The sequence below is a fragment of the Cryptomeria japonica genome, chromosome 6 (assembly GCF_030272615.1).
Source record: "Cryptomeria japonica chromosome 6, Sugi_1.0, whole genome shotgun sequence".
Classification (NCBI taxonomy): Eukaryota; Viridiplantae; Streptophyta; class Pinopsida; order Cupressales; family Cupressaceae; genus Cryptomeria; species Cryptomeria japonica.
In genome coordinates this window covers 246,612,140-246,633,109 of record NC_081410.1, presented here as the reverse complement: position 1 = coordinate 246,633,109, position 20,970 = coordinate 246,612,140, and the positions used below count along the sequence as shown (strand labels likewise).

The 20,970-nt window shown below is 34.1% G+C and overlaps 1 protein-coding gene across 1 annotated transcript in view; it reads right to left on the bottom strand.

Moving 5' to 3' along the window:
* Positions 1-4,786: 4,786 nt before the first annotated feature.
* LOC131079761 (probable sphingolipid transporter spinster homolog 2) overlaps positions 4,787-20,970 on the bottom strand; it is a 262,535-nt gene continuing 246,351 nt past the window's right edge. The window contains exons 15-16 of the mRNA XM_058017801.2: positions 10,325-10,403; positions 4,787-5,239 (exon numbers count right to left, since the gene is read on the bottom strand). Coding sequence (XP_057873784.1) covers positions 5,142-5,239; positions 10,325-10,403 — 177 coding nt within the window. The 3' untranslated portion in view covers positions 4,787-5,141. The remainder of the gene's footprint in view (positions 5,240-10,324; positions 10,404-20,970) is intronic.

The following is a 20,970-nucleotide window of genomic DNA, read 5'->3' as shown; positions in this document are numbered from 1 at the left end:
TGAATTTTCCTTTGGATAGAGACGAGGCGGATATTGTGAGTAGGTTTGGCTAGCAGGAGTTGTCTCCCGCCTCCACTTGTGTCAGAAGAGGTAGATGTGCTATGAAGAAGGTCCAAAGGGTGGGAAGGTGGAGACCCCCTCAGGATGAGTTTATCAAGATTAACACCAATGGCTCCTCCAGGGGTAACCCAGGCCCTGCAGGGGTTGGTGGTGTTGGTAGGAATTGTATGGGAGAGGTTGTTTTCTTTTTTTCGATGCATAAAGGGAGGTAATCTAATAATTTTATGGAAGGACTTGCTATTCTCTATGCCCTGGAGCAGGCTTGGGAGTTGGGTAGAAGGAAGGTTATCTGTGAATCGGATTCACAAATTATTGTTAATTTGTTGACAGAGAAGAAGGTGAGTGGGATTCATTGGTTGGCAAGGATTGTTCATTAGATTCTTCAAATTAGTTCTTTAATGGAGCAAGTGTCTTTCATCCACATTCCTCGAGAATGGAATAGAGCACTTGATTGTTTGGCTAAGTGGGCTTCGGAATATGACAGTGATTGGAAAATTGAAGGTTGGGAGCATCTCTCCCTGGATTACTGTCAGGTCTTGCAGAAGATTTTTGTTGAGGACATGGATAGTAAAGATGCTGGTTGATCTTGGACTGGGCTTGTGGTTCTTTTTTGGGGCCTCGGGGCTTTAGTCCTCCTTGTAATTTTTGTGTCTGTGTTTCAAAAAGGTTTTTACCCCTTTTATTCAAAAAAAAAAAAGAAAAAAATATATCCATGCACTAAAGTTTCAAGTTATCAATATAGACAAAAAAATTGAAGAAAGAAATGTAAAATTTACTAAATGAAGTGTGGTGGCTTGTGTAACTTCAATTTCAGCATTTTATTAGCAACTAAATTATAGTGTTTACTTCATTAAAAATTACATTCAAATAATTTTTTAATTTTTTGTTAAAATTACAAACATAAAATATACAAAAGAATATAAATTTTATTAGTTTACATCATTTCAAAATTCAAAACATATAATTCACTTTCTATTGATTTAATTTAAAAAGTTGAATTAGCATTCACCAGTTCCTTTATAAAAGTGTGACACAACTTTGTACTTTTACCTTGGGGTTGTTGAAACTGTGCAAGATTCTCCTGTTGAAACCCCTAAAGAGAGAGAGAGAATGGGCCCCAGGTTGCTAATTTTGGTGATAGTGCTTCGGCTATCAATTCTTGTGGCTTTTCTAATAAGGTCATGCCTGCAGGGAGGAATACAGATGAAATCTCTGAGACAGTGGCTGTAGGCATTCATTCTCAGGATATTGGTGCGTTAGTTTGGCATGAAAGAGGGTTCAATTTCTATTAAGGGCAAAAAAGAAAATTTCTCTAAGCCTTCTTTTGACATGACTCTTTGCTCCCACAAGAGTAGCTCTAAATGTAAATCTTGATGGTTCTTGGTTGGGGGTTGGTTTTAGACTGGCTGCAAGCTGTTCTTTTTGCAGCCTTTTTTATCCATGGTTGTATGTGCTTTCATGTTCCTTATGTTTGGACAACTTTCTATTTGAGGGTTCCAGATCCATTTAAAATCTGATTATAAAGGGTTTTGGGTCCCTTCAAAACCTGTTTTTGCTTTAATAAAAAACATTAAGCTATCTAAACTCAATTAATGATAAAGATGTAGGACATATTTTCCTGACAATTAATATCTTCTCCCCACATGCATGTATTATATTACTTGGAAGACAATTCAATTGACCCAAGAAAATGAAAAAGACTAAGTGCCTCATTTGTTGGGGATGGCTGAATTTTGGGTCAAGGAGATATGTGACTATTCCAAAGCTAAAGTCTATTAAGGTGGTATTCAAGCAATTAAGGCAAGTTGTCAACTTCAATGACTCAAGGACTAGGGAGCTCTTTGAAACAACTTGAAAGTAAGACATTTTCAAAACCTTGGTTGGGGATAGCATGAAGGTGCTCAAGGAATTTGGAATATTGATGTTTGGTGAAGGACATGGAGTTGAGACAAGAGGCACTTGACTAAAGTGGGATTTACCATGCTACAAACAAGAATGGTAGAACAATTGGAGATGGGCAATCTTATCCAGTAGAGAAGTGGCAAAAAAATGTACCTCTAAGCATTTGATAGGCGATGGCCTACATGGTGTACCATAGGGGCATTTCATTGAGTGGATATTCTAAAGATTTCAAGGATACGGGGATATATTTCGAAATCAAGTTAAGGATGGTAGAGATGATCTTGGACATTAGGTGTTATGTGTTAAAGAGGTTGACACAAGCAACATCTTGGAATGCATAAAATAGAACTAAATTGTTGTTTGGTCTAGAGAATTCCAATCAATTAATTGTAGTGAGCTTAGCTAACTCAATATAATAATATAGTTTGTGTTAAGAGTTGATTACTCTAACAAAAAACAAATGAAGAATGAAAAATCCAACATTCTACAAGGACACATCCCCCCAAAAATCCCTACATTTTTTAGAGGGGGATGTCACCGAGATGTGGGGACTTGGAGGGCATGTCCCTTCATCGTCCTACCACCACTACTCAACTCTTGAGGACATTTCCAAGGTGAACCTTGGCTTGAGGTCTCCAAAACATTCAAGAGACTTCAAGGAGTTTCCCAACCATCCCAAGGACGTCTAGGTGTTGCAAAAAGCAAGTGATAAAATTGTCAAAATGACATATGCCATAAGGTTTACTTGGTGGTGGGGGCTCTACCCTTTAACACTACTATGTATATTAGATTGGATGCATTGTCCCCAAATCCTACAGGGGACCTTGCCCCTCGGGAAATGACTATCCAGCCTCTAGGATGCACCAATGCACAAGTTATAATGTATGAGGGTAACTTATGCATTGGTGCATCCTAGGGGCTGGATAGCCATTTCCACCTCCACCCACCATTGTTAACATCCAATGCAAGCATTGCCATGTTTTTAACGTGTATTAGTGTAGCCTTAAACTTGCTTAGTATGTCAAATTTTCATTTGCAATTCTTATACTTATTCCTTAAACATATTTTTATAACTGATTTTTCAAGTACTATATGTATTTGTGCCACCTCGCCACTCCTGCACTACCATCCACCACCATCCCCAAATTTAGGCCCTTAGTCCCCCATCTCTAAAATCTGTCCCCTTGCCTCCCTATCAGGAAATTGTGTGAAACTATAGAAAAACTCAATATAGGTTGACATTAATTCTATGTGGAATTATAGCCAAGTGAGCCCAACATTCAGTACCATTTTTAGTTTACTCAATGTGAAATATCCTGATCTTGAATAATGCTCAGATCTGATTTGGGTTTTGTTTTTACTCATGTTTTGTTTCATCATAATGTAATATTGTGACATGCAAACATGCAAGATGAACAATATAGATTTTCAAGGAAATCAATCAATGAAATATAGAGAATCTAAATAAGTCAATGGAATTCTTTTGAAATAGAAATGTATTGTTGTTTACAAACACATGTTGTTACAAATAAAAAAATGCCTAATGCCATTAGATAAGACATACCCTAGAGTGCCTCCATACATAAAATAACAAACACTCTAAAAATTTGCGAGATAGATTATCAAAACTTCATGAAAACTGATCACTAATGTGCAACTGTGAATCCTGAGATGAATTCCCCAAGTGGTTTGATCTAGGTTTCCGTCCTAGGGTTTACTAAACCTACAAGCTAAAGCCCTCAAGCTCTCAAGGAAAAGTTTTTTTGAAAATAACAACTCAAGAATGAATACTCATTGCACTTTTTCCGCCTTTTATAATACTTTTTCCTTTTCGAAAGTAGTACTTTATTTTTATTCTCTTTTAAATTACTTATCCCCTCAAAAGTGACTTTATTTTATAATTTGTCATTGACATTATTATAAAGTCACTTTATAAAATAAAGTATGTCCAACTGCTAATTAATTAAATTTAAATAATCCCATAGGACTTAGGACTATTTAACATTTACTTAATTAATTTATTCCCTTAAATAAATCCAATTAGCCTATGGGAATAAAATAGGCTAATAATCTCCTCTAGATAATCACTCGGAGAAATGGGGACATTACATAATGGTTGCAACAACTATCTTCCCATGTAGTCTGTAGAGATGAATGGCAACCATAAAGTCAGCTAAGATGATTGTTGTATTTGCAGGAGGATATCAAACTCTTTGAGCCTCAAATACCATGGATTTTCGCTTTATACTAGAGTATACTAGCAATTTAATGACTAAATCATCTAGAGTGTATTTGATTTAATCATTATAAGGTGGCATTAGATGTTTTGGAGTATTATTATAATTTATTAGAAACTGTTAGATTGATGCACCAATATTGCAAAGAACAGGCTAGTTTAGGAGGCTGTTGAATCTCATTAGTATGTTATTTGACTGACTATAAATGCAAGCATACTTGTCATGTGAGATTAAACCCATGAACTAAATTTTACATGGTATCAGAGCTAGGCTAGGAGCCCTGAGCACCAAAGTGTGCTCAAGAAGAGATGTTGGAAGAAATGAATCACATCTGAACTTAAAAAGACAGCTTACTAAAAAGCTTGGTCACAAAGGAGCTATTAGACCAGGGTTAGAGCTATCCAGCATGCAAATGGGAGATCCTACATTCAATTCCTATTTGGTCCATCCAAAATAACATTTAGAGGCATATAATCATGCTTTTCAGAGCATTATCCTATACAATACTGTACAAAATGATTATTTTTCCAACAAATAAAGCAAACAATTTGAACAAATTATCATAGGAACAAAATAAGCGCAGAACATTTATGACTCAAACTTGAAATTTCTGTACACTCAAATACTTTTATTTGCATTAAGTACAGGCTAACGTTCATTTAGGAGTTAGCCATTAGAATGTCATAAATTCTTTACATGGAAAATGATAATAAATGCTCAAACACAATAGCTATCCCATACTACAATTTACAATGTTGCAAGATAAATCAAGATCAGCATTTCTCTATATTTGAATGGTTTGAGAAACTTGAGATGATATGAAAGTGGAAAAGAATTACAGGAAAATCACTAAACCATTTCATTAGTATACATATGCACAGGTTTTTCCCTTTTTCTGCTTGGAATTTGAACTTGCCACCTTCAGGTTTTCAACGTTTCCTTTTAGATTTCAACAGTTCCATCAAGTAATGGAGTTTCTTGTGTTGTAACCATTGCTGTGTTATCTTCAACTGACTTGTCTACACTGCGAAGAAATATCCCTGGCCAAACAAAGCATAAAGTTAGTGTGGTAATAATGCAGGTACCCAGGGTAAAATATGGTTAACATATTATTTTTAGGATATTTGAGACTGAATAATGAAGATGGGACGGAAAAGCTCATTGGAGTACTATTACATTTATAAAGTAGAATGAAATCATTGAAACAGAAAACAACCTCTGAAGGCAAACAGAAATGTCTAGTAAAATCACGTATTTGGGCAAACAAGTGCCAATTTTGAAATGTAAAACAGGATGCAGAAACATAATGAATTTCACTTGCATTATGCCCTTAAGGATTTTGCTAGAAATAAAATTACATATGTGAAGTTCATGCCCCAACAAATATGTGAAGTTTATGCAAAGATTCACAGGCTTTCTATAAACATCTGATGTTTCAGGCTGCATTATAGAAAAGGTAATAAGAAATTTCAAAAAAGAATACCTGGCAAGGGGAGACAGACTTAATATATTCAAAGTAAAATTGCAGAGAAAAGAAATAAATAAATTATTTAAAACAAGCATTCAATCACATGAATCAAATATTACACTTTCTAAACACTACTCTAGTGTTGCTGATTTTAACTTAAGAAAAGGTTATCGAAAATAATGTCAATTTTCTAAGTTACTGGGTATGCCCTTAAGGCATCCCACACCCGTACCAGGTACATATGCACAGGTTCACCCGGGGATATGCCTGGGTATGCCCTGGGTACATACACAAGCATCTGGATGTGCCTAGGGTACGTACCGGGCGTACCCAAAAGTGCCGAGCACCAAAAAGTAACAAAAAAAAAGACAACACATACACACAATGAGAAATGACAGCAATGACAATGAGTTTCATTTTAATCATGATAATCATACACACATCAAACCCATAACATTTAGAGAGTTCACTAGATTGGAGAAGCCTTCAAGTGTTTATAATTATATTGAAACAAAAACTTATTGCTTTGTTTATTTTTAAGACAATGGATATGTCTAGACTTGTACCACACAGGTTAAATATTTATGTGCTTAAGATCACATACACAGACATTCTACAAATAAAAGCATCAAACTCAAAAATCAAATTCATGATCTTATACACAAAGGGGTGATACAAGTTGAAGATAATCATGATCAGGCACATAATGAGGCTATTCACATAAAATTAATTATGAGAAATCTTCTAGTGCTAACAATGATAAAAAAATTGGTTTTGATGAGCATAGCACACCATATATTCAGGTTACATGAGATTATCAAACAGCATATGAAAAAACATAAAACACATGATAGAGCATCTATGTCTGTCCTTTCAAAGCATACATCACACTTTTGTTCACAAAGTCGCACTTCATGATGACATGGATAGTCCCATGGGGAGCATTGATTACAATGATACATATTTAGTGCATATTGCGATAGACCCACCTAATGGAGATGGCCTCATTGATTAATGTCTTATCTATCTCTCTTACAACATGATGCATGTTGCGATTTTGTTTCCTTTTCTTTGTTCTTTCTGTTTGGGTTGTGTTCATGTTCTTAGAATGTGGATGATGCAAAGACACCTTTAGTGGTGCATATTGACAAGTGGCTATGTACATGTGTTGTTTGGTTCATGACACTTATTACTTGCATGTATGTGTTTTCTTAATTGTTCTCGCTATGGATTTGGGATGATGCAAAGCATAAAGTGATTCTTAATCACCCAAATAATTAAAACAAAGCTTTCTTGTTTATGTTTTTTATTTGGACCTTGTGCTTATGCCATGTTTGTTCTCCTTCATCATGGTTTTCATGTTTTTCATTACCTTGTGTCTTCCTTGGCCTTTTGGCCTTTCGATTGAACCTTGTTTGTTGCGAGTCTCCTTTCATTCTAATTTCATCTTCTATACTATGTCTGTCTTGTTTCATGTCATTCATGTGTTGAATCTTTCCATTTAGGGGGCATCTCTTCCTTTGTCACTTGTCTTGCCTTTAATGATATTACATGATTAAATAGTCACATGCTTTTATTTTATGATGCTTACATGTTCAGTTATATTTACCATGCTTATATCTTACAATCTTATGTTTACACATGTTTATAATTATCCTATTTACATCGTGTTCACAAGTTTAAGATGATCACACTTTGTCCATACTTATCGCAATGGTTTACATTCATCTATGCTTACATATTTCTAATCTAGAATTCATGGCTATTATCACTTTGTTATGGCCTTTATTGAGGACAACAATGGGGGCACCTTTCTTTCTCTCTTTGCATATCGTTTACATGATTGCACCTTATTATTCGGTTACATATTTTTCATACAAACAAGTGTATTTATGACACTTTTTGCATGCTTATTGGTTTTATATGATCACATATTTTTCTCATCTCCAATTCCTTGCATCCTTTGTAAGCAACTAGTTGGAGCGAGGAATTTATTGTCACTAACATTCCTTGATGTTTATGATTATCATGACAAACTCCATGCTACAAAAGCTTCATGTTTTTCATGGCTTCATGTTGTTTCAGCTACATGCTCACTGTCATATCCCCTTATTTTCTTATAGAAGAAATCCTCCATAATAGCACTAAATAATATTAAATTGATTGATTATTATTATTTTGCACTAAGTTGATTGATTAAATGAATAAATTGTTATGGTTGTTTAAAACTTAAATCAATTAATGGAAAGACATGATTAATACTTAACATATTAATCGAATTTATGAAAAGACATGATCATTATATTAATGTGTTAACTGATTAATAAAATAAAATAAAAGCATGTCATCGATTAAGGGGGGGGCAGCAATCTTTCCAAGGGGTCGCTGCCACCAATAGTTATGTCCCATGAATTGTGGCTGTATACCAGAAAGGAGGAGGATAAATACCACCCATCGATTTGGAAATGGGGAAGGAGAAAAAAGAGAATCGGGAAAAGAAATTCAGAAAATAAGAATCGTGGAATCTGCTCCATAATCACCAATAACATTCGAGGGAAAACACCACTTCCTGGTACGAACTCTGTGTAATATCTTTTGCAATATACGTATGAGCTTACATGACTAGTTTTTATGTAACAATACTTTATGCTTGGATATATTTATATTCTGAAAATAATATACAGGCTATAATAAACTAAATCCTGATGTACTTAAATTATCTGTGTACATACCAGTATTATGTGATTATTAGCATCTCATGTTGAAAATATATTTGTTTGTATAAATCTGGTTTACGGCATAATACTGAGTATTCTGAAAAGAGATTTATGAAAGGGGGTGAACGGCTTAGACATCCTCATAAGCAAGAAAGAGGGAGAACGGTTTAGACACCCTCATAAGTAAGGAGGGAGAACCGATTAGACAGCCTCATAAGTAAGAAAGAGGGAGGACGGTCTAGACACCCTCATAAGTAAGAAGGAAGGAGAACGGTTCAGACACCCTCACAAGGGGATCTTGATCAAGGGAGAACGGTTATTAAGGCACCCTATCAAGACATCCAATCTAGCTTGCTGTGACTGTTCCAGGATTTTGATCTCTTTTACTTAAAATTGTTTGCAGGTTGCTTTGAGTTCATCATAAATTAATCTCCTTTATATAACCTTTCCGCTTGCTTATAAATCATAGTTGGATTTTCTTACTTAATAACTAGTATACTCTTTCTTATGATTCTTTACTTTTTGCATCAGTATATTCAGTTTACACTTATTAGACACTCATATGTTATAATGAAATAGATCATTCTCTAGCTTTTGTTGCAGGTTTCCCTATCAAAGCGATAAAAGGTATTCCTATTTCTGATCCATCTTTAGTAGGTGAGGATAGTCATCTAGGGAAACTAGGCCATTTCGGAAAGGGACATTACACTCGCTTTGATGCTACCACCATTCCCAACAAATCTTACCTTTTTTCTTTTCACATTTACTTTTTTATTGTCAACATTTTTAAGCAATTGTGTTAATCCTTGACTTCGATTCATTTTTTTAATCAAATGCTAGTCATGGAAAATTATGTTTCCATGTTTCAAGGAGTGTTCATTGTGGGAAGAATGCACCACTATTCTCATAATTATATTTATCCTTTTATGAGCATCTGAATAATTACTTTTATGTTGACTGCTTGTTTTACTCTGATATGCATCTTCATGGTAGTTCACAAGTGAGTCAAATTGAGGAACAAAATGCAATGGTGAAAAGTGTAAACCTAGAACTTTCACCCTTTTTTTGGGGGCTTGCTTTGTCCAGGTTGTTCCTAAAGCAATTACAATGAGTGGCAGTCATTAAAAATTTTAATTTTGAATAACTCGTCTCTATCAAAAGAATGGTAGTAGTTTTATGAACAACGCCCATTGAATAATAAAGAGAAATCATAAATTACAAAGATCACTAGAAGTTCTGTGAAACAGTTTTAGCTCAAGGAAATCAACAGGTAACACAGCACAATAGAAAATCAAGGCAAACAACTCAAGAAGAAAAATGAACTCATAAATACTACTGCTATCTCAAACCAATTCAAAGTCGAGTTCAACGATTGGCAATAGTCGGCAACTGTATTATTTTTGCACCCAGTGGTCCTAGTTAAATGATGGATGATGTCAAAATTGAGATTGTCAAGTGCCATCAAATGCGAGGCAAGGCTTTATATAGATCAGCTAATTTGTAATATAATTATTTCTAACCTCCATTTGGCTTTGGCTTTTTGTTGAGCCCAAGTATTGCCATCTTTTTCAATGCTCTGTTAAAGTCCATCTTCCAAGTGACACCATATCTCAAGCAAAACACATAACTTTGATATATGAATATTTTAAATGTCAAAATTGCATTTTTCATTTTCTTTTAGGACAGAACTTGAGTGCCAGAATTTTTTCCAGGGGTCAGTAAAGGGGAGCTTTCCTTAGCTTACCATAACTTCAATAAAGACATGGTAATGTGTTAAGGTATCATTTCACACAATTTTGTGGTTTCTTGCAAAAAAAATGTGCTACCATATTTCCCTTTGTTCAGATCAGAGGCCTTCTACAGAGAGTATTCCAGAATCCAAACCACTTTAAAAACCTCCAATAAATAAATGAAAACAACTTGAAAAGAAGCCTCTCTACCTATAAACCATATGGCTGCTGATAGAAATAGAATGGAAGTAAGTATGAGTGCTGTCTCTCGCCAATTGTTTACATAATCCTGCATGACATGGTTATAAAAAAAAACATAAAGATTTCAATTAATATACAAAATTGAAACTGAGAAGCAATTCGAATCAAAATATAATGTGATTATGTACAATTATACCAGACGTTCAATTTAGAAACAAAATTGACATGAGCTAAATCAGGTGAAAATCAGCTAAAACTTTTATTTTTGCTCAACACACAAGATTAAAAACCAATGATAATTATGTACTTACGGTTTGAAAATCATCCTATGTAAACTTTAAAAAAAACAGCTATAAAGCACTACAACAAACATATAGCAATTTCTTAAAAGAAAGCCTTCTCAATTTAGGTAAATTGGTAACTTAATTTAGAAAATCAACCGGCTTTACAAATGGCATGCCTTGCTGTGCATGTAGAAAATATCTCCTCTTGCACCATTATAAATTTATAAGGGTGTTTTCTTCAGTTGGAATATCCTGTACTTACTACAAATATAATGGTCAAAGAGGGACATCCAATTCCCTGCAGCATCCATTGATAATTCCTTTATAATTCCTCCAAGCATTCTAAATTTCTATCTGCCCCTTCTTTTGAATCAATAAATGTTTTCAAAAAACCCTACAGTTCACACATAGGCAAATACACAATCTGGTCTGTATAAACAAGTCATTATCCTACAATCTTGCTTCCAAAAATATCCTCCAACAATATGAACTGTTCATCGTTAACAGTGATAACCAACAGATCCTATCCCATAATGAAAAGTACATCAAGAAAATTGAAAAGGTAAATAAAAAAATGAAGTAATTTCTTTTCATTGAAAACTTTGAAATAATCTTATATGCTAATACCCATCATAAAAAAACTGTAGCAGTATCATCCTCCAAACTGCTCAAATAATTTACAATTTGCAGGGTTCTTAAACACTATCTGTCCCTCTTGGATATAATCTCATGTAAAGTAATGGTATTTATAAATGATTTGATGCAGTGTTATCATAATCATCAACAATATTTCATCAATAAAGATGATCAGAGAAGTAGAAGCACCTTTGGGTTCAGGTTGCACCTCCCCAAGGAAGATTCTCACCTCTGGCAGCTTACTTCGCAGTATTTGCAATCTCTCATGCAAAATACAAAAGGGGATGCTTTCTTCATTTTGCAGCCAGTGAACTTCTAACCTTCTGCAAATAACACTATGAATCACACAGCCAGCATGTTGGGCTCGACAAGCCACATTTTCCAGCAACATTTCATCCTCCTTATTTATAAATAGCCAGGGATTTGAAACCAGTGCGTTGAGATTTGGCAAATCTCAGTGAGGACTCACTTATCCAAATTCAAGTTAGCTTGGCAGGTCTGCAGATTCAAATTGCAGACTCAGACAAGTCTGACAACCAAGACTAGCAAGTTTGCATAATGGATGTTTTTAGAAACTTTCAAGTTGATTTTCTGGCTTTTTCAGACTCAGCCAAGACTGAAAAAAGTAGAAAATCAATGCAGAGTCCTAAAAAAACAGAAAATCAATTTGAAAGTTTCTAAAAAACCATTAAATTTTTTTTTTGAATATTCTATTTTTTTAATTGCCTAGTTTTGACAAAATTTTACACCAAGTCCAACTCCAAGTGACGGAACAGATTGCAAAGTTCTTACCGAGTCCAAGCCTCAACTCTATGAACTAAACAGCCAGAACACAAATGGCATTTGCTATCATCAATTCTTGTGAACTGCTTGTAATTATTTTTTTCCAACATTTCTTTGATCCATATGAGTTGATTGAGATACAAAATCAGACACAGAGATACCACTTTTGTAGCACATTCTAAAGTCCTGCATTGCACATTTATGTATCATATAATATTCAAGAAAAATAGAGAAGCTTTATTTGCCATCATCCTGTCTCTATTGAATGTCTAATGGTACTCCCACCTTTTTGTTTATTAATTGTCATTGAATGTTCAACATAATTCGAAAAATAATTAAGTGAATCCATTACTTAATTTGTGGGTTTCCCTTCATGCAACTCCTGGACTTGACACGGATCAAGAAAATTGGGGAAGTTTTTATACTGCTCAAAATTACACTTTTGAGCTATTTTTTTACAAAAACTGGGAATTATAAATTGTAGAAAAGATAGTTCCTTGATAAAATATTTATAACAGATAAATTATTGCCTGTGAAAGAATAACAAATTAAGTCCTAAGACTGATTCTCACGAACACTTCATCCACAAGCACTCAAGATAAACCAAATGCAACCTCTTTCAAATTATAGGGCATCAGAACAAAGCAAATGAAAGAATAAAAAATGAATGGAAACAAATGACTTATGAAGAAAGACAGGTGGCAGCAACAATTGCATCTTTACTCTACACAATTAAATTTGTCTGTGCCAACAATTACTTTTGGGGGAAAAATCGGGATTTAAACAGGAAAAAATGGGGGGAAATTGGATTTTAAAAAAACTTATAAAAAATGTTGAAAAAGAGACAAAAACTACTTGTTTCTGAAATTTAAAGGCAATTCCATAGCATAGAAATAAAGAGAGAAAATAAAGTAGAGAGTTTAGCCCATGAAAATTCCAAATGAAAAGTAAGTCTGAAATTGTAAAATGTAGTATAGCATGTAAGCTTTGCTACTAAATGATTCTTTGGTAAGTTTTATATGAAGTTGATAAAGGTATTGCTAAGTTAACTGATATGCAAGTAGACCTCTAGTCTTGTTGTATGATGTGAGTGGATGGTAAAATGTTACTAACAACACTGCATTCCAAATTTTTATTAATATCAAAAGCATGTTTAATCATGGAGAGTGCACTATCATAACAAACTCAGAAAACTTTGATAACTTAGAAAGAACTCAAAACAGCTACAATAAACATGTGTGCATTCCAATACAATTAAAGAAAAAAACATTTTATCACTGCAAAATTTTCAAGTAGGAAACTTCAAACAATATATTTCAACCAAATAAAAATCTAATCAATCGATTACGTTAAAACCATTTCTCATAACAGGTAAGAGTCAAATTGGCATGAATTATGCATTTTCAATGATTCAAGGAGCAAAACCAAGTAACTTGTAAAAGTTTTTCTATTAAACCAAACCTTCAAATTTAGTCAAAGTACCAACTCATGTAAAGTAGAAGATAGACACAAAACACATTTTAGGATAGATATGCCTAATGTCAAAATAAGCATACAAAATTACAATGACCAAGATTTTGATGTCACAAAGATTGGACATCTTGGTGCAATATTGAGTTACATACAAACATTAGACTGATGTGCCAAAGATTTTTCAACAACTTGAGAGAATGATAAAATGTTATGAAGACAAAAAATGACCTACACATAACATTACCTCTTTGTTTCTAGTAATGAGACTATGTAAAAAAAAATTAAATTATAGCATTATCATATTTATCAAGCAAAGTAATGATATTATAGAGAGTAAATTAGCATTAAATTCAAGCCATTTAGCCAAGAATATGGATCATTTCTTTCCAGGGACTATAACTATAGAAAAAGATAGACCATCAAATATTGTTTGGACCAAATAACCAGCCAATCTTCACAATAACAATTCAGTTGTTCAAAAAATCAAGAAGAGAAGTAGACACAGCGAGCTAAAATATAACCTCAAAATATAGACCATTCACTTGTCATAACAGTAAATACTCTCTTTGGATGGAAGCCTCACCAAAATAAAATAGACAATGTTTTTTATCTTGTTGATTTAAATTGAAAGATCCTTGTGATGTGCACATTGAAAATTTTATTTAACATTTGACGTAGATAAAAAGTAGACACAAAATTAAAACATGTGTAACAATGTATGAGGATATTGACAGAAATCCGAGCATCTTAATATAGATAAAATTAAACATGATAAAGTAGACATTAAATATGTAGTTTGAATAGAAAGTGAAGATACAACCTCAAAATATAAACCATTCGCTTGTCATAGCATTAAAATACTCTCTCTTTGAATGGAAGCCCAACACCAAAATAAGATAGATTTAATGTTTTTTAACTTGTTAATTAAAATGGAAAGACCATTGTGATGTGCACATTGAAAATTTTATTTAACAATTTATTCATCTATTCGAATGCACGTGGTTGAATTTGTGTAAATACTATTCATATAGTTATAGAATATATTTGTACAGTGTTGCAACAAGAAATTGCTTACCTTTGACCCAAATACACCACTTCATGACTCCCTGTAAATTTGCAACTAGTTGTGCCTTTTATGCATTTCCTGAGGAGATCCCATTTATAGTTATCCCCTAAAAATATCATAAAATATTTTGCCATTTAACAGGTTTCGAGGGTTTCACAAGTTGGCAAGAGGTTGATTAAGGTTTCAAATGCAATTTAAATGCAAAACAAAATTGAAAATTTCAGCCAATGATTTTTTAAAAAGACGGGATTTTTTTGGGGGAAAAAATCGTCCGCGAGAAAGATTCACAAAAAATCAGATATAATTGGGATTTTTCGGATATTTTTGCTTCTTTGATATATATATCAAAGGGATAACTAGTTAGCCACACTGCAATCAGGGTATGTCGTAATTTTCTTCCCAAGGCAGGTGTGAACTAGAGTCCTATCGGATAGACACAATTCAAATCCATGTTTTTACTCATTTTATCGATGTATACTTGTGTATGCGATCAAAGTAGCTTCTATTTGATTAATATATTATGTCTTTAAAGTTGATTTAGTGATGGGTGCATAATACAAGCTTTAAATTCTTTAATAAATTATCTATTTTTCATGGTGTTTTCATTTTGTCCGAGTCCGAATCAAAAATCATTTTAATGAGATATCATATGGATAAGAAACTTGGCATCAATATCTAGAAGTGCAATTATCACCCAAAAGGGTTAGATTCACCAACTTATCACATCTTATTGGTTATCCTAAGAAATTGTTTGAATACCGCCCTTAAAAATAGGAGCCAACGTATTAGTGTCCTTTGTGATTTCATTTAGGGTTCTATACCCAAAACCCAAGATGACAAGGCACTTGAGCTTATCAGTCATAAACTTGACATTGACCTCAATAATTAAATAGATAATGGATGATACAAGAAGCTTTCCTATTTCTTCTTTGACCACAAGAATCTCAGCCACATTATTTGACGTGTCACCAATCATTGAAGAACCATTTCATCACATTCCCTTTAAATTCACAATCTCCTTCATTGCTACGTTTCCCATGGTTTCCTTTTAAGGCACTATCTTAAATGATTTTTTTTAAATGCCTTGGGGGGCCTCCATAGCTATTTGTTCTTAGACTTCCATTGTTTCAATCTTCGCCATTACCAAGCTCAAAGTAGGAATAGTACACAATTGTGATTAAATGAGAAAAATAATGATGAACTAGAGAGATTGATAACATTGTTAATTTGTTACCATTGATTCTAAAATGTTAAAATGCTTGTACTAGTGAATTCCTTATTAAGAACCTAAAAATAAGTCATATGATAATAGATTCAAGAACAGACTTGGAAAGACACCATCTTACATATTTAACCTTTAAACATAACTGCATCATGAGAAAGAGTTACCTCTGAAACTTCTTTCACACAGGAAACTGGATTGTTGAAGAAGTATTCAGTAGGTGAGCTATACCTTTCCCTTAAGCTCCACCTCACAACAAAATGACTCTTATGCACACCATTAGTTTTCTTAAGAATCGACCTGCTACATTGCAAGGAAACAAAATATTTGGACAGCACAATTTGCATTGTGAGGATTTCAAGGAAGCACTACCCCAGCCTATCTTTCCTTTTATTTACTCATTAACTCACCTACAAAGGTTGCATAGGTTCTATGTTTGATAGCACAGATATCATGGACTCCCTATGGCTAAGAGACTATGGTTACCACCCTAAAATCCACATAAAACACTACCTATAATTTGTTGGTTATTCTATATGCAAGGAAAAGATTTTCCCTGACTAAAGACAACCATTTAAGAAGATTAATTTAAATACTCTCAAAAACAAATTCTTGATGCGATATGATTAACCGAAAAAGATTTTTCCTGACTAAAGACAACCATTCAAGAAAGATTAATTTAAATACTCTCAAAAACAAATTCTTGATGCGATATGAAATAATCATTACTTTGGCCAGGTTATATTTTCGTATCTCTATATTTTGACCCAATGAAAAGTAAATTTTGTAGAGAAAAAAATCCATATGATACAATAGATGAAAGGAAGGCCTCGTGCCAAAGAAACAGCCAATGAATTCAAGAAAAGAGAGTTGATGGTGACCTAGGTTGGCAATAAAAACTGGTCTTGATCTGTACCAAATCTTAGAGTAGAAGAGCATCCAGCATTTGATCACTTGCTATAAAAGGGTCAATATTGGATATGATGGCAACCATATGAGAATGATGTGGACTGAGAGGGTATGGCAAGACAGTCTTAGAAGGATTAATTGAAGAGGGTACTCCCACAACCCCTCCTAATATTCATGGTCAAAAGTTTCCCTGAAGCAGAAAGAAAATTCACGATATGCTTGCCCACACAACTTGGACAGTTGGCAAAGATCATTGGCAGACACCCACAACCCCTCCTAATATTCATGGTCAAAAGTTTCCCTGAAGCAGAAAGAAAATTCACGATATGCTTGCCCACACAACTTGGACAGTTGGCAAAGATCATTGGCAGACACTCTGCATTGAAGACTAAGAAACCATTCATGCCCAGAGCAAGAATAAGAAGACTAGGGCGCCCTAGTGGCCACTTGTGAGTTTGGATGTTATTTCACTAATCTATTAGCATTTGTATGGGTAGTGCAACATACAATAACCGCTTAACTCCAACCAGGCTTTAAAAGTGATGCCTATATGAAAACATTTGCATAATTTTTTGTCAGATATGAATAGAGATTTTATTTAAGCATATTTATTGACAAGTAAGAAATTATACATCAATCAAGTTTTAGCATCAAATTTTAACCGTCAAAAATTTGTATATGCACATATATGTAAATGATATGTTTGCTGCAAACTATTTGGTCATTCTTCAAATTGTACTATATTAGAAATATTAATTACTCCAAAATTTACCATATGATGTGCATAGCGTATGATTAAGTGCATATCTGGTTCATACTTAGCAATGTCACATCAGGTTAGTTGTAACTCTCATACATTTTACTACTAATGTTTAAAACATTAAAGCACAACAGCTCCCCCTAGTACATTCAAAATCTGTGTGGCGGGACAAGTTTCACGTCATAGACAATAAAATGCAACTATTGGTCTCGAGTTGGCCACAAGAAACAGATAATGCATAAATTTTCACATGTGAGGATCCCAACATGAAGAAAACAGAGCTTAAAAAGAGAACTCCAATGAACCTTTTCACATTGTCTCTTCAACAATTTGGCAATTGTCTGTCAAAATGCACCCTGGATTTTTTCATTAGCAATCACCATCACTGATGTCTTGCATTTTGGATGATTTTTCCTTCATATTTGCAAATCCACTGCCATATTAATATAGATTTGTTTGCAACTTTCTACCTTATATTAACATAGAGGGTTGTTTAGTTTAATAAAATGCTTCTATAAAACATTATAAGGTTATTTATAAGAAAAAGGAAATACCACTCACTCAAGATTTCAACTTTTCCAAGTACAATTTAAAATGTATTGAGTATATTTTACGGTGATTTGAATTCCCCTACACCTGAACTAAATTATATAATAATAATAATAGTGAGTTTAAAGGATAGGCATGGACATTTTTCAAGTAGACTTCTTAAGTTTGGAGCAGTTTCAATTATCTTTCTTTTTTCCCATTTAATACGAACAAAAATAAAACATCTTTCGTTTGGACTTGATCAAAACATCTTTCGTTTGAACTTGAAGCTCTTTCGTTTCGACTTGATCAAAACATCTTTCGCTTGGACTTAAAGCTCTTTCATTTGGACTTGATCAAAACATCTTAACATCTTTTGTTTGGACTTGATCAAAACCTCTTTTTCAAATCGGTGATTGAAGCTTCATTAGTACTTTCGTGTTTTGCACTTTGTTTGCACCATTTTCATTCCTCATTTCATTTGTACCTCTTCCTAGTCTTGAACTCTTTGTTGATGTGTTGCTTAGGCACATGCGGAACACAAAATAAAATACCATAAGTATCTTATCCTCTCTTGAACAAAATCTCTTGGATGCTGAAGATTAGCTTAAGGATCATCCAAAAAGACTCCAAGGTTCATATATGTAGGATCACTACGTGTGGATAAGCTTAGATGGTCATTGTGATTGTTGTTTCATCAAGGGGCATTTATGGTTAGAAGAGATTTCATGAAGTGATTGGCAGATGATATGCAATGAAGTTTCTTCCTAAGACTACTAAATGATTACCAAAAAAATGGCAAAAGATGAGGGTTTAGAGGAATTCTAGGCTATTCTAAAATGAATGAATGAAGAAATGACACAAGTGAAACTCAACTAGTTATAGCATCGCCATAGCTTGAACAACTCCACTAGAACTAGTGCAATCTTCTAAGGATGTTTAGAGATTTTCAAATCACTACTAATCATAGACACCATTAGTTGAATGAATATCAATGATTGAGCAATAATCGAACTTAAACAATTTTTAAGAGTTCCAGTTGACCACACAAGGCTTGCTTACAATCAGCAAGAAGCTAGTGGTATGGATAACGAGTTTCACAATATATCAAATGCAACATTCCACCATTTAATCTAAACACTAAAACTAACATAAAAGATTGACTTGAGATAACAAAAGAACCATGCAATAAGCTTCAAAGATTGAGCAAAAACACCATAACTTCAATGTTTCATTAATCCAATAGCCAAACAACAACAATTCTTCAAGTCTTTCTCTTGCCAATATTCTAGCACTATTACTCTCTCTTCTACTCTATTGCTATTACTAACATCATTAACATTGCTATTAACCTTTTTCAAATGAAATGAGTGGAGCTTATATAGGATTCCTGAATACAATGAAGGGCTGAGATCGAATGAAGATCAAGGGCCAAGATCTTGCCACCTAAACCCTAATTAGGGTTTAATATAAATGAAAACCCTATCAAGATAATCATCATCATGAATCAACCAATAAGAAGACAACATGTGCCGACACGGAAATTGAGGAAGCATCCTCCAATAGGGAAATGAAATGCCAAGTGGAAGCATAACAAACTTTCTTCTAGAATTTTGTTTCCTTTCTCCTTCTCCTTTCTGGCATATTCAATGAATCTAGACATCATACTTTCAACTTCAGAAATTGGAATCTCAGGTAGATTCTTCATACATTCTTCTAGGTGGATTACTTCATCAAAGGTTGCAAGAAGTGTGATCTCCCATCCATGCTCAAGCTCTTTTATCTTATCAATAAGGAACATAGTGGCATGCATAAGATCTAATTATTTTTCTGTGATCGGTCCACCTTCCCCTTGAAAGATAACTTTTATCCTGCCCTCCAGTTCATGAATGTCCACATCTATTTCAATTTCCGCCCTTTTGTCAAGAATGATGCACATCACCTCAATTATCTTGTCATGAATAGGATGGACGGTATCTTCGACTTGACTACATCTGTTACTCACATCTTCAAAAAGGAGTTTCTTCATTTAAAGCAAGGTCGACCACTGTAACAGATTAGGAGTTGATTCTTTTCTAATTACCCCTTCTTGTGCAAGTATCTGTCTAGGTGCTTTCCTTATTGCTTGCAATACTGGAATGGTGATGTCCTTAGCATGAGTGAAGGCATCAACTGTCACCATGAGGTTATGAACTATCTCAAGAACTCGAATGGCTCTACCAAGTATTTTCATCATATTTCTTACAAACTCATTAGCCATTGTGAAGGAATTGCTGATCCATGCCTCTAGAAATTGTGCTGAGTTCCTCATTTTCTCCATATGATCAACTGACTCTGCAGGAAGCAAGGGAGGTGGTGTGGTTGCTGGACTTTGATATGTCAATGGTTGCTGAAATTGTTGAACATAGTTCCTCCATGCATTCACCTCTTTTTCCAACCTTTTGTTCTTCTCTATTTCGGCCTTTAGTTTCTCATTGACCGCCTTCACTGAGTCAATTGCTTCCTCCATGGCTTGCTCAGAAGTGAGTGGACCTAAGTCAAATGTCTCCAAATCATATTCTTCTGCCATAATCTCATCTTCATATTTATCTACCGCCGGAGTGGCAATCTGTATCTTTCTAGAGCCTGCATCATCTCTTATTATTTTAGACATCTTTGGAGGTTTCTTTCTCTCAATGACTTCTTGAGGTCCGTTTAGAAGACTTTCTAAATCAAATGCTTGCTCTTCTTCTTCCTCTATTACTTCTTTGGTAAGCCTCTCTTTGAGCCATTCGGGAATAGAAGATATGCCTTCTTTTACTTACACTTCTTCGAGCAATAGTTTATTCCTGGGAGGGGAAGTTACTTCATTATCGTCTCCTTGTTCTTCATCATCACAAATCTGGATATGAAGGGTTGGATTTGATGATTCTTGTAGCATTTTTCCTTTATCTTGCCTATCATTCTTGTCATTTTGTATTGTAGACTCTATTGATTCATCTACTTCATAGACCA